The sequence below is a fragment of the Epargyreus clarus genome, unplaced genomic scaffold (genome assembly GCF_041222505.1).
Source record: "Epargyreus clarus isolate Ecla_fem2 unplaced genomic scaffold, WU_Ecla_fem_2.2 ptg000009l, whole genome shotgun sequence".
NCBI lineage: Eukaryota > Metazoa > Arthropoda > Insecta > Lepidoptera > Hesperiidae > Epargyreus > Epargyreus clarus.
The window spans coordinates 6,902,475-6,917,330 of NW_027332217.1; the positions used below are offsets into that span (position 1 = coordinate 6,902,475).

At 32.4% G+C, this 14,856-nt stretch overlaps 2 protein-coding genes across 2 annotated transcripts in view; one reads left to right on the plus strand and one right to left on the minus strand.

Annotated features, from left to right (window-relative positions):
- dcr-2 (dicer-2) overlaps positions 1 to 786 on the minus strand; it is a 41,002-nt gene extending 40,216 nt beyond the window's left edge. Inside the window, exon 1 of the mRNA XM_073076552.1 lies at positions 650 to 786. The gene's annotated coding sequence lies outside the window, so the exon portion shown is untranslated. The remainder of the gene's footprint in view (positions 1 to 649) is intronic.
- A 2,722-nt stretch (positions 787 to 3,508) lies between these two features.
- LOC140744861 (PRADC1-like protein) lies at positions 3,509 to 7,908 on the plus strand. Its single transcript, XM_073076554.1, has 5 exons — positions 3,509 to 3,644; positions 3,956 to 4,092; positions 4,934 to 5,049; positions 5,979 to 6,104; positions 6,851 to 7,908. Exons 1-5 carry the CDS (start codon positions 3,557 to 3,559, stop codon positions 7,020 to 7,022), a joined length of 639 nt encoding a protein of 212 aa, XP_072932655.1. The 5' UTR covers positions 3,509 to 3,556; the 3' UTR covers positions 7,023 to 7,908.
- Positions 7,909 to 14,856: the final 6,948 nt, after the last annotated feature.

Consider the following 14,856-nt stretch of genomic DNA (forward strand, 5'->3'; position numbering starts at 1 on the left):
ATTCGACATTTACCTCTCATTCAGTCATTATAATTACATATTTATTAATTATAGAGTAGGATTATTTTAATTAATCAGAATCTAAGAGGTATATGGTCTGTGCAAATAAGATTACAAAAAAACAAAATACACCCATAATTAATGGATTAAAACTATTTCTATGTCTGCTAAAAACATTTATATCTAAAAATTAGGTGAGAGTCTGTAGATGATTGTGTTGCTGATGTGAAACACAATAGAATCCTAACAAGAATATAATTATTTCAGGATTCCGAAAAATATTATCCTTTTAAAAACAAAAAATCTAAAATGGTATTGGTCGATGTCCACTTACTTAAAAACTAAGTACTTAAGTTATATTATTAAATTTCATTCTTTTTTAAATACAAAATTTAAATTAAATAATATTGGATATTTTACAAAAATAATAATGAAAAGTTAGAAGGTACAAAACTACAAACATAGAATCATATTAGACTCAAATATCAACAATTTGTAACTAATGAAGGTGTTTTCGACTTACAACAATGATGTTTACAAAATTATGTACTACTGGGTACCAACTAAAAATAAGAATTTAATATTGTATCCCCATAATTCACATAAATGTTAAATGAAATTCATATCATAATACGTGTGGTTCACTTACTATTATAAAATGTTAAACTTGAATTTTTTACACTGCAAAAATCACAACACACAAATGATCAAAGTCAGCCCACAACAAGAAGTAAGCTAGTTATGACGAGTTATAACTATTTAGCCGGCGCCCGGCATTGAATACAAGTTTCTGAAAGTGGAAATGACAACTGATAAATAATACCATACACACAGTTATCTTTTCCTACCTTTTGAAATAAAATAAAAATCTATTAGCATCCAATATTTTCATCAGGTGATAAAACACATAGCTATAATATTATTGAACTTATATTAAAACAATTATTACACTATTATTGAAGTTACTAAACATAATATTACTGGTTTTTATTTTATCTACATTACTTCGATTGTGGGAAAATATAAAAAGGGGTAACTATCTAAGTTTGACATTTCATGTTCCGTTTTATATATTTTATTGTCGCTACGAAAGTATTAAAATTATCTAGCTTTATATTTTACTTTAGTTTGCTATTTGATTATAAATGAATAGATTCTATAGATTTTCTACATATTATCATGAAATATATAATTTTAGCCAAATATTTCTCATAAATATAATTTAATTTCAATAAGATACAGCGTATAACGAAACGTTGCAATTTTAAAGCCTATACTTGGTTATTCCCCTAAGAAGAAAAACAAACCAATGAGATTGAAGAAAGTATATCCAATATGAGCCAATAAGATCGTTACATGACTGGCTATGTATTCTGAGCCAATGATTGTTTGACACGAAGTACGTAGCGTTAGGAGTATAGGTGTTCTGTATACATGGCATTGTAGTATACTACTATTGCATCCAGTGTTGGCAACCGTACGATAATTATCGTACATGTACGATAATTTCATACCACCGTACGATGTACGATTGCGAGTCATTATCGTACGCAAATGTACGATAATTGGCTACTTGAAACTTTTTATTATTATATATGCCTTTCATTGATCATTTTTTCGAAAAAAGGGCTATTTATTAATAAAAATTATATTTTTATTAATAAAGTGGAGTGGATGAGCAAAAAAAAAAAAAACGACACACAAATTGATGATAAATATCTAAATTTTTCGCCAGATACGATAATTTTACACCCCTGGTACGATCAGCGCCATCTCCCAGGTTGCCAACACTGCACGGAAGAGCAAAAAAAAAAAAAAAACGCCACTGCACAAAATTAAACAAGTTTTTACTTGTCGAGTATGCGAATTTATGTAAGTATGAAATGTACGATAATTTTTCGCCAAATACGATAATTTTACGCGCCTCGTACGATCAGCGCCATCTCCCAGGTTGCCAACACTGATTGCATCAGACGTTGTATACATGTCTGATGCAATACCATGCAACTTCGAACAGTAAAACCTTATTATGGTAGGTACTCTACCAAAATCGTATAAATTAAATTAAATATGAAAAGGGTGCTTTTTGTTTTAAAAACTTGAGACTTGATTTCAGCTATGTACAGTGGTTTGTTTCGAAGGGCTCGTTAGTCGCTGATAAAACCAGAAATAACGTTAGTACTATTCAGACGAAAAAAAATACCCTTTAATTTACTTTATATATTATTAGTTTTACGTTGTAATGGATATAATACATAGAAGCAACCAATTAATTACGGTTTCATTATTGTGTACATATTGAATGTGTATCATTCATACAATACATAGATTAATAAAAGTATTAATCAATGTTAAAATACAGTCACATAGCCAAGAATAAGCTGATTTTAATTGGTACAAAAAATAATTACAAATCAGACACTTTTTTTATGCTTTTACTAGACACATTTATATATGCTTATAATTCTTATTATATGTATATATACTACATTCATATGTTAGATTTGCGTGTACGTATGTCCGCCTAACATATTTGCATAAAATTGGCCAAGTGCAAGTCGAACTCGCAAACGGAAAGTTCCATGCAACCAACATTTTCATATTATTTTTATTTTGTATTTATTATATAGCAGTCATTGAAGTAAATGCATTGTGCAAATTTGAACTGTCTTCCTATTAATATTCAATAGATAAAATGAAAAACGTCGAATAATATCGGTTTCTTGTATGGCGACCTCCATTTATTTTCAACTATATTACTTTGTAATATTAATATTTGTAGTTATAGCATAGCGCCCATCTTTGTACATGCCCTGTAAAAAAATAAAGTGTCTACCTGTTACATATGTTATGGTTTTGGAAATATAACCCTGTGACAGACAGGCAGACAGATGGACAGACAGCGGAGGCTTAATATACAATAAGGTTAATTTTTTACCCTTTGGGTACGGAACCCTAATAAATAGTTAAGAGAACTGAAAATAAGTAGTGATAACCAAAGAGTATAGTTACCTGATGATAACAATTTCTAAGACTTCTAGAAGTTTTGTCCGTCTTCGTTTGTCTGTATTCGAAATTGTATCAATCCAAATTGTCTAAATTAAATTTTATGGATCAAAATTTTATTTTTTCTTGCATAAAGCTACATTTATAAGGTCAATCAAATTCCGCCCTGCCCAAAAAGTACTAGTAGGGAAGTACCTCATGGAAGTACCATTCGTAAAGTATGGAAAATCTCTATTATATCTATGACGGAAAATATCAATTTTATGATAATAGACTATAATCTAAATAGTATATCTAAATAGTATAGAAACCGTTCTGAGATAGAAACATATATTCTATTATCGACAAAAGATAAAGTTTTTGTGCCACTACCGTGTCAACAGCTGATAAAATATTTTTTCGTCTGTGTTTTAGCCAACGAGCCGTAGAAATGTCACTTCATTTATTGACAATGACATTGACATTTGACAAGTTAATTTTAACAAATTTTAATTTCGATACATTCGATAGTAACATGTCCACTATTTCTGCGGATCGATAAGTTTGTGCCATGGTATTCAAAATTTTCGAAATCAATAAACTGGCTTTGTTATGTACAATTTTATTGATTTTGAGTTTCCACAAAGTATCTTCTGGAGGTAAATGAGTTTTATTACTAGACAATATATTTTAGGTTATGTTTATATTATTGATAGAAACTTCTTGAATATCTTACTTAACGCCCCTGGGTCCGGTTTATTTCCATTTGCGCTTGCGATGCATTAAATAAAGGTTTAATAGTGCCACTTTTCGGTTCAAAAGCTTGTTATTTTCAAGCTACAACTAATCATAAAACATACATACTCATAAACTTTCATAGAAAACGGGTGAATGTTTTGGAGATATTAGATTATAGAAACAACAACATGTGAAGTATATATATTAAGATTGTGCTATACTTTCTTTACAGCAAACCAGTGGCATTTCTATGATGGAACTTCACCAGCTGATATTATTGCGGGAGATGTGTTCTTTGAAATTATTGACCCTCCAGAGTTGAGGTACTCGTATAGAGTGAGGCCTGCAAAGGATTTTGGTGCTCCTTTTGTAAGTATATGTTTGTATATTAGACCAGTAGGTGATAGAACCCTTTGTGGGTCTATTTTGGAAGCATCACTGCTATACCTACTTTTGCCTGAGTACTGTGCTGCTGTGTTCAGGGTTAAAAGTTTTGGGAGATAGTCTTGGGCGTAATAGTTTGCAACTGGGATCGCTCAATCTACGAACGAACTAGTTCATCTGCTCCCAGCGGCTTACTGAACAGTTGGGAAATGAAGAACAGATGAACTAAAAGAACGAAAGATATGTCTTAGTTTTAAGGAGATTTTTTAGACTTTTAATTTAGGAATGCATGAATTAAAATATGTTTGAGCGCTGAAAACCGGATAAAGCTTTTGATTCATATAAAATATTCAGAAAATGTGCTGACATTAGTTCAAATAGGAGCAGGATGGAGCCGAAAATCGGGGATCTAGCTCGCATAGTTCATCTGTGGGAGCGCTTTTCTGAACTAGATTGTTCGCGAACTACACAAAATCAATGGGAGAGACAAATGTTACAACACCATTGTACATGTGTAACATTCATTTTCTTGCTCTATTTGTCTTCTTTGTAAACACAATACCTTTTGAAAGACATTGATTCATTCATGTTTACAGTATACTGTGAATTCTAAATATACATTTTAATTATAATTGGGCTGCTCTCATTTGTAACATTTTTGAAACAAAAAGTAGATGTTATGAAAACAAAATTATATTCGGAGGTCATATGTCAATGGTTATCAGAGAATATTAAAGCTTTGTATCTCAAAAGTTATGAAATCAACAACATTGACGAACAACTTACTGTTCTTGTATTAATTTGTTTTATTATTTAATGTTTTCAGAATCAGAGTTATCTTTTTGAGAAAGCACACTTGGTTCCAACAAATCCATCCCACAGCTGCTCAGATATTAAAAATTATGAAGATATTGTAGGACATATTGCTTTGTCCGAAAGAGGGTAAGTGGAATTCCACTTGAATATTTAAAACAAAAATTCACAAAGGAAATATTGTGAATTACAATGATAGTGGCATAAGAAATATCAACAGAAAAGGTTTTCCTATTTCAAATTTTACTACCTACTAAAGATGCTGCAAGGGAGCGCTAACATGTTACTGTAATAAAAGTACCTGATTTTACAGCCCCACTAGTCTAATTTTTTTTAAGTTGATTACAGATATCTATGGGTGGCAATAGCTACTTACCATCAGGTGGATTGCTTTCTCGTTTGCAAGTTAAGCAGTGATAGTGATAAAGAGCAGTTATAGCCTAGTGGTTAAGAAACTAGGCCCCTTATTCGAGGGGTCCGAGATTTACCAAGTTATGTGCATATTATAAATTGATGATCACTTTCTTAAACGATGAAGGAAAACATTGTGAGAAAACCTGCTTTTGTGAAATATCTTGAAAAATAAGTTTTCAAAGTTATGTGAAGTCTACCAATTCGCACTTGGCTAGCACGGTGGACTATGGCCTAACCCTTCTCATTCTGAGAGGAGATTCTTGCCCAACAGTGGGACAGTAATCGGTTGATGATGATAGCAAAGTTAAATGTTATGTACACCTTTTTAGAATGAATTCTATAGTATTTATTCTAAAAGTGGGGCTCAGATAGCATCACTTTTCAACCTGTCAATGTTAAAGGACAACTTAATTTAAATTTAGTAGTTGGGTAGTAGAATTTTCTTATGAGATTGGTCCTTGTCTCCTGTCATCAACACAAAGTTAAGCACTAGTCAATCAGTGACTATGAAAAACTCTCCTTTTACAGCCATGGTAGAACAAAAGTGAACTTTTAAGGGCTATTAGAAGGAAACAATATCATTAAATAAGATTATACTGATCATTAAATTCATTTTTAATGAATTGTTTTTAATATGATTACAGAGAATGTTCCTTCGTGTACAAAACGGCGAAAGCCCAAGAGGCTGGAGCAAGAGCAATCATCATAACAGAGTCTATAGACAAGTGGGAAGAGTCAGTTGACCATCTTATAGAAATGGTAGATGATAAGTAAGTACTGCCTTCAATTTTTTGATCTTTATATCTTTACTTATTAGTAATTTTTTATCATTTCATTGTATGTTTTTCGCATGAGGATAATTCATGTTAATACATAGTCTGTATTTACTATTTACTTACTTTTTACATCAAGTGCATGTGAAAGTTTCTAAGAATTTGGGGTTGGTTACAGATTTCAAATATAGGATGTAATGATTGAAGTATCATGCAGTTTTTTGATGTTTTTTTTATATATTATTGGGGTAGTAGACGAGCATGCACTCCACCTGATTGTAAGTTGCTACTGCCGTCCATGGACATTTGTAATCAACCCCAGATAGGATTAGATATTCCTACCTGAGGTCGGCCACAGATGCCGGTCGTGCCGCTACACAGAACACAGCAGCGCCTAATACTGTTATTAGGCAGAAATAGGTGTGGAGGTGCCGCTGGAGTCAAACCATAAAGGGTTCTACCACCTTCTAAGGGATGGTAAGTGGCTACTGTTGCCCATGGACATCTATAACAACTCCATATAAATAGAACATGTTCTTCCATAAACCCATTACAAATGAGTTATACTGTTGAGAAGTTGCTCATTCTCTATTATTTGCAAGCAAACATATTGTACAAAATACAGTGAATTGGTATTGTTTTCTTTATTGATACATGTTAATCCAGCAGTTCATTTATTATTGCTGAAAAATTTATATAAATTTTAGTTGTTTCATGTAAAAAAAAACATTTTTGTGTTACAGAATGGACTTAAATGTAAATATACCAGCCGGCTTTCTTCTTGGACGAAACGGTGTGACAATACTGCGTACGCTGAAGCATTTACACATACCATACGCAATCATTAATCTGCCCGTTAACATGACGTATACACCCATAAGTAAAATGAATCAACCACCATGGATTACGTGGTAGTTTTTAATGTGTTCTTAATGTGTTGTGTGTTGTGTAGGTCATTTTGAAACCATTAGCATATTCATGGGCGTAAGGGGGTGAGGTTTACGGTATCTTAGACATAACTGAGAAAAACATTTTTTTTAAGAAATTCAGCAAAAATGTAGTTAAATAGGAGTTTCCTTTTTAGTTAATAAATTTTGAAGTTGCACTACGTCACTCCCCCCCCCCCCCCCTAAGGCATAGTCAATACTAGGTCATGTTGGATAAATCTAAGCTATTCAGATATATTTAATAATCTTGACTGCAAATAACTAGAAGGTAATGGCCATTATATATATTGTTCTTTTCACATTTCAATAAATGATTGGAATGAAAAGGTCACAAACAAAATAATTGTCTAATTTTTTAAAAAAAAAGGTAAGAACCTATAAAACTGTTTACTACGCAATAATGTCTCAAAAATGTCTTTGAAAAATTTGGTTCTCATTGTGAATTCATGGGCTCATTAACTTATTAATTAATTAATTGTGTAAAAGTAGCAACGAAATAAAACAGTCGCTGTATGTCATGGAATCATTGTCGCTTTCAAAAATATTAAAAATAATAGAGGCAAGCTCACAAATGTAGTCTCAACCCTAAAGACATATATTATATAACAGTTTGTTATCTCTGCTGCAAACTTAATTGGTTCTTCTAAATTCGAAATCAAAATCCTTTTGTTTATCAATTTGTAAGCTATTATTTGTTGTAAAATTGCCACTAAGTAACTTAGACTTGATTATTTTTAGTTCCATATACTACTCTTTTATACCGACGATACAGTTGTATGTAATTATTAAAACCCCTATTCTACGCAGGTTATTCTTTAACCCTACCTAATGCTGTTCAAACCTCTAAAATTACAAATATTTGTTGTAAAATTGCCACTAAGTAATTTAGACTTGCGTATTTTTAGTTCCATAAACTACTCTTTTATTCCGACAATACAGTTGTATGTAATTATTAAAACCCCTATTCTACGCAGGTTATTATTTAACCCTATCTATGCTGTTCCAACCTCTAAATTTACAAATCGTCATTTTATATTTATATATTATTATACGTATTTTTTCTTTATTTGATATTTTAAAAAATATTTTTATGATAATTATTCTTCAATTCATCGTCTCATCTCATCATCATTCGTCTTCAATTCATCGATTTTGTTTCGATGTCACAAGTCCAGTCATTAATGCTCACACAATAAAAACTTTGTCTATAAAATATAAGAGTAATTTTCTTTTTCAATAATGTATTCAAGCAGGCAATGCATGCTAATGGGTAGAGATTTACGAAGATAATCATATATCTTAGTAAAAATATTTTAATTGTTGTTATTCTCATAGGTACTTATTACCATACATACACTTGGTACAGTTTTTCGCTCACGTTGCATGGCCTGCCTTACATTTTACAGAAAAAACACTAAATACGTAGATATTATTCTACTTATATCTGTGTTTGTTTTGTAAGTAATAATTACGAGTCAGCCGTCGTTTCAAAATAACGAAAACGTGTTACGTTTTTCGTTATTTTATCTGAAAGAATATTTGTAAGTAGGTGAATTGTTTTGTGGATTAAAGAGAACGTGGCTATATTCGTTGTGCGTAAAATGTTGACTCATGCCTAGATCTGCGCATACGATTGATTAAAATGAAATTTACTTTTATTTAATAAGTGTAATTATGCTAAAACATTTCCAAAGTGAAGTCATAAAATATAATAAGCAATTTTTATTATTATCTATTCTTGTATAAGATTATGTAATTATATGTCATTTCAAAAGAGTAGGTTTAAGTAGTAGGAATGTTTAGTAATTGATAGGTATGCATATACCTACGTACATTTGATACGTGTATTAAAAAGCAATAATTAAATTTAATTTTTAATGAAATTCCTTCATTGTTCAATGTGCAGTATGCTGTATGGTGATAATGTATAAAGATCTATTTTGTTTATTTATTTGATAGATTTAGCAACATTGCAACCAGTGGTCTATAATTCAAAGTGTGTAGCTGTTATGTGGAGCCGTCTCACAGATCATTAATGTAGGTCCAATTCAGGACTGTGAACTGTGATATCATTTATAAGTGTTAAGGCCCTCAAGAGCTGCACCCACTGAAAAAGGTCCTCATATTACCATTTTTGTTTTTTGTTGTTCAAATGTTATTAATTTTAAGAACATAAATGTAACATCAATTCCAAATATATTTATTAAAGTTCGCAATTAGTTTGTAATAGGAATATTACTTAAGTACATAAATAAAATTGCAACTGAATTTGTCTTTCATTTTCCAATTAGGTACAATATTTACATTAGAGTACATACATATATACATACATTAGAGTTTTTCTTTAATCGCCCATCTGGGTATAATGGATTCTAGTTGGTTACAGCTTAAAGTATTTTTGAACGAATAAATAATTGGGTATTGTTTGTAGTAAAAATTAGGTTTCCAATACGAGTAAGGTATATTATTTATAACAGTTATTGCTTTTCATAGTAACAGGAAACAAAATATTTTTTATAATAATAAAATAGATGTATTTTTATAACATGTATACCTGTATACTTAATGTGTATCACATAATGATATATAAAATATACTGTATTCAGATATATATGTACTGTTAAAGTTTAACGTGCAATAAAGATAAAATATTGGAAATATAAACTGTACATATAGAAAATTTAAAATAAAATTGGAGATATGTGTTGTTAGAACTATATTTTAAGTGTAATATAAATTCAGTGCATAAAACTGTTGGTATAAATTGCTAGCAAACAGTCCACAGCCAAAATGGCGCGTTCGCGTGGCGAGTAACGGTATCATGCGATTCGGTATTTATGAAATTGATAATAAACATTCACTTTTCAGAACTCTTTAAAGCAAAGTTTATTTTAGAACATGAATTTGGAGGTGGTAGGATTCTTTATGGCTCGACTGAAATTTTATATTCGCTATAGGTATTTCTGTCTTTGATTAGCGGTAGAAAGCTGTTGGGTTGTGCTTTGAAGGGTAAAGTTAGCTTTATTTTTTTAAAGGATTGATGGTAAGTGCCACAAAGGTACTGCCACTCATGGATACCTGTAATCAACACCATATAAAAGGGGTTGTATCTGTAATCAATTATAGATGCTACCACTATTGAGGATAAGACGTTCGTCTCATATACGTATATGTCGGCCAGCTTCCTTAAACGAAACGCAAGAATCGCTTAACGGTAGAAATAGTTGATTATTATTGGTAGTAGGTAAGCTCCACGGTCGGAAAAAATACTATTTCTAGTGTCTTCCTGAATAACTATATTAAATTCTATGGATGTTTGCGCACTTCAAAAACCTACAATGGTTAGATATATTTTATGTTCAAAGATTTTAGGGGATTCCGTAGTTAAGTGTAGCGTAGAGTAGTTAAATCTGTTTTATGAATAAGTAAATACTTCCTTCTAATGTATGTGAACATGAAAAGTCAGTTAAAACCTTAAAACCCTTAATAAATTCATAGGCCTAAAATATTTTTCCCAACACTAGAATAAAATTAAACATCGTATTTAATTTATAATTACGTTTCGTAACTTTACTTAGAAATCTAAATATATATATAACTCAAAGGTGACTGACTGACAAAGTGATCTATCTACGCACACCCCAAACTTCTGGACGGATCGGGTTCAAATTTGGCATGCAGGTAGATGTTATGACGTAGACATCCGCTAAGAAAGGATTTTGATCAATTCTACCCCCAAGGGGATAAAATAGGGGATGAAAATATTACTTTGTAACGCGAGCGAAGTCGCGGGCAAAAGCTCGTCAATCATATATTTTTAAATTAATTAAGTGTCAATATTTATTTGGGCGAGTTACTTGTTAATTGGTATTTTAATACGTCTTACGTTATTCAAGACAGCGTATGAGGCTACGAGCGTGTCGTACCGGCATAGCGCAGCGGCGCCAACCATATAAAACATTCAGTGCTACGACGTCGTCGTATGTACAATAATATACATATCGACTTCTATTACGTACTTTGCTTGTTGACTTGAAAACTTGTTTCAGTTAAAATGTCTATTATTTAAAGTATGAGTTCTTTCAAGTTCTGCTAAATAGCGACATATATTTTTAAATTCTTACCTGCGCGTTAATAATGTAGGTGGATAGATAATAACAAACCTACGTTGGGAGACCTATTTGAATTTAGTCAAAACATGAGGTGTTGACGTGTTTAGCACCCAGAAAATTACTTTACATTACTACATTTCAAATCACATTTATTAAAATGTATTAAGTTAGATAACCTTCCAAATACATATTTATAAATAAGAGTGGAAACTAATAATAAGTAAGTAGGTACATATAGAACATAACGAAGAAAGACTTGTATGATTAGTAATTTTCTTATTGTTCCACAAACGTTGATGACTTTCCTTAATTGAGCTTGAAATGTCAATGTTGTTTTTTGTCGGTTGACATTTATCTATCCTATCCAAGCAGCACGCACAATGACCACCTGGCCACATCCGATTTATTGACGTTAGAAGTAGAAGGCTAGGTATGATAGATACTTAACTAAGAGTATATAGAAGCACATAGGGGGCACATATTACCTATATGTAACTTCATGAAGCAGGCCGCATTCGGAATTAGTAAAAAAACCGAGATATTAGATCGCGGGCCGCACTAGGGGGCCACGGGCCACATGCGGACCGCGGTAGCCGACTGGTAATGTAATCCATTACAATCTACTGAAAAGAAACCGAAACGACGATATTGTGGGTTGTAATTATTGTGTGGATTAAATGTGCGTTTGCTGGTTAAGTACAAAGTAGGTGAAATTAAAAAGGTAGAGTACTTTGTGAGTTGTTTGCGGTTATGCGGTGATTGTCTAGACGTATTTTATTCTGGTTCTATGATTGTGACATGATTGTTAGGCGGAACTCATGGTCCAAACCCTAGTCCAATAATTGTACCAATGAAAGCATAAAACATTTGAAAATGTTACTTGATTTCCATCACCGTTTATTTCCATTACTTTGTTACTTGCATAGAGACATCATATGTTATGCACAAAGACGGAATAATACAATACCGCCAATGTGAAAAAGAACAGGTGCTTCGAATAGTAAAGATCTAATTACGCCTGTATTAATAAATAAACAGTTATTCACCTAGTTTATCGTATTCTTGGAAGGTTAGTATCGATTAGAGCCAATATTGAAGAAATATTAAGTAATGTAGAGCGCTTTGAAGGCATTGGGTCAAATGGAGTTGTAAGACTGAATTAGGTACTTAAACATGGGCCTCCTGCAAACTGTTAGAAAATTTGGTGTCTTTTTAATGCTTTTATGGGACATAATAAAGATTTTTTTTATCGAAACAAGTACCTAGTAATTATGAATTGGTACATATACTTAATACCTATTACAAATAAATAATAAAGTTTTTTTAATACCTTATTGAAAAAATTTGATTATGTACTGTACAAGGTCTACAACTACAAGATTTGGGTAAGTACCTAGATAGGAACATTTCGTAGTACCTAATTGCCGTGATGTAGACGTTTTATGCATTTTTCTTATGCTAGATACGTAAACGTACGATGACCCCATACTTCTCACTTTTATTACTTCACATTGATGTGCAGATAAGAACAAGAATTATTAACGGTTCTACGTAAAGTTAGCAGCGCGAGAAAATTGTTCGTCAAGGTTAACTTCAGGTTGTTTTTAATACGCTGGTAATCTTAACACTGTATTTAACTTTTCACTATATTAAGCTGAAATACATACTTTAATTTAATAACTTTAACTATAGGTAGTTAAGGATGGTAATATCTTGGGATTTACAAACCTTACTTTTATTTTTGTTCTGAATTATAAGTTAACTTAAAAAAACTTAAGTTTTTATAATTTATTTTAATGTTAATACAGTAAAGTTATGAATGAAACTATATCTAAATAAATACTTATAACAAATGAACCAAATCGCTATCTTGTGGAAGTGATAAATTTAAGTTACCTTTATGTTATGTTTGCATGATTTGAAAGAGCTGCATCATGAGTCAACCAACAAGTAGTACTGTACTAGTAGTTAACACGCCCTTATAACTACTGTAGACTCCCAGGATCATTGAGCAGACAGCCTCAGGGTTACCGCGTGTTCACCCAGGCTAGACTGTTCACTATGAAATCTTATATCCGTGCTTACCTTGCAACCTGCTACTTGTGGAACGGACTTCTGTACAGAATAACACATTTGAACATGTCTGATATTATTGTATTGAATCAGATATTATGGTGATTTTATGTGTTGCAATTGTTTTCTTTACCATATTAGCAGCAGAAAGTATATTAAGAAAGGTAATAGGGCTGTTTTTCGTTCAACATTTATTTGTATAAATTCAGTGCAGTTAACCGTGGCTTAAAGTCGTTGTTCAGTGCAAAATGTATGTTCAAAAGTATTAGACTGTACATAGTTTTAATTAATTTTTTGTATGGGAAAACGTAACATATTTATAACAAACTCATTTCATAATTGTATATTTACAGATAGGTGGTTCACGTTTTCCATGTTTCTTAATGATTGAAATCAGTTACTTTTCATAATTGTAGGATAAAACTATCTAACCCTGTAGTTCCGGGACTAGAATAGGGCTACGGTAACCCTTGCCTGGCGACTAAAAGGGCTTCCGGGGTTGCGGGAGGCAATAGTGGGAGCTCGAACCGTCCAGTAAGCTACCCCGGAAAGGACGGCGGTATGTGTGGTCGCATACCGTCGTAATCACCAGATGTTGTGGGAGGAGTGAACACTCACCCAGGGCAGAGCCCGATCGGGACACCACGCTTGGAGGACTACGGTTGTCTTCCGTCGGAGATCCCGGATTTCTCCTACAAGCACTGAGGACGGCCACCAGGGATTTTTAGTGCGGTAAAAATTCCACATAATCGCTCCCGCACAAAGTCGCTCCCACATCGTCGGGTACCTTTTAAAGGTTTCCCCCTCGAAAACAAAAAAAAAATAAGGATAAAACTATCACGAATTCTATTTCTAATTCCTTACTTACTTTGTAGGTACGTAGGTTTCTACGTTTGAATATTTAACGTACATAGGATAAACATTTCAATGCGCAGACTTAAAAAGATCGATAATGACGACCTGAAGCACAAAACATGTGGGTTCATTGCGTATGCGCATAGATATGGTGTAATTTGAATAGATGCGCCTCAATACGCTCGAACAAAGAATGTTTAAGTATTTTAATGAAACGGAAGAGATATTGAAACCAGTTTACGATACTAACTCATGTAGTTTAATGTGTTACTGATACCTCCTTACGACCCTACAAGTCAATTTCAAAAGGAGGTAAATTACGTCTTTTGTGAAGATTTTACCTACAATAGCTCAGAAGATTCGAAAGGTATACCTAAAAGGTAACATATAATGAGATAGAAATACTTAATTATAGTGGTGTAGATAATGTAGTGCGAGTGCGCAACTAATATTTAGTAGTCAATTTAGTTACACAAAATACATGTGTGTGAACAATTTGTTATGGCTAAAATACTCTTTATCCTTTAATTTGTAACCGTATAATGGTGTGAAGGCGTATTGGTGTTAACTACGGCATATGAGAGCATTTCATTTTGTGGTTATCGAGGGGTTTTAGCTAAAGATGTGAGATTGAAAGATGTGAAAGGAAGTGCGTGAAAGGATTTTGTTAGACCAAAATTTCTAGATCTTGTACATCTCCATAAAATGTATAAAATCAGGAGCCACGGAACCATAAAGAGTTTACGCGACTTCCATAAAGCA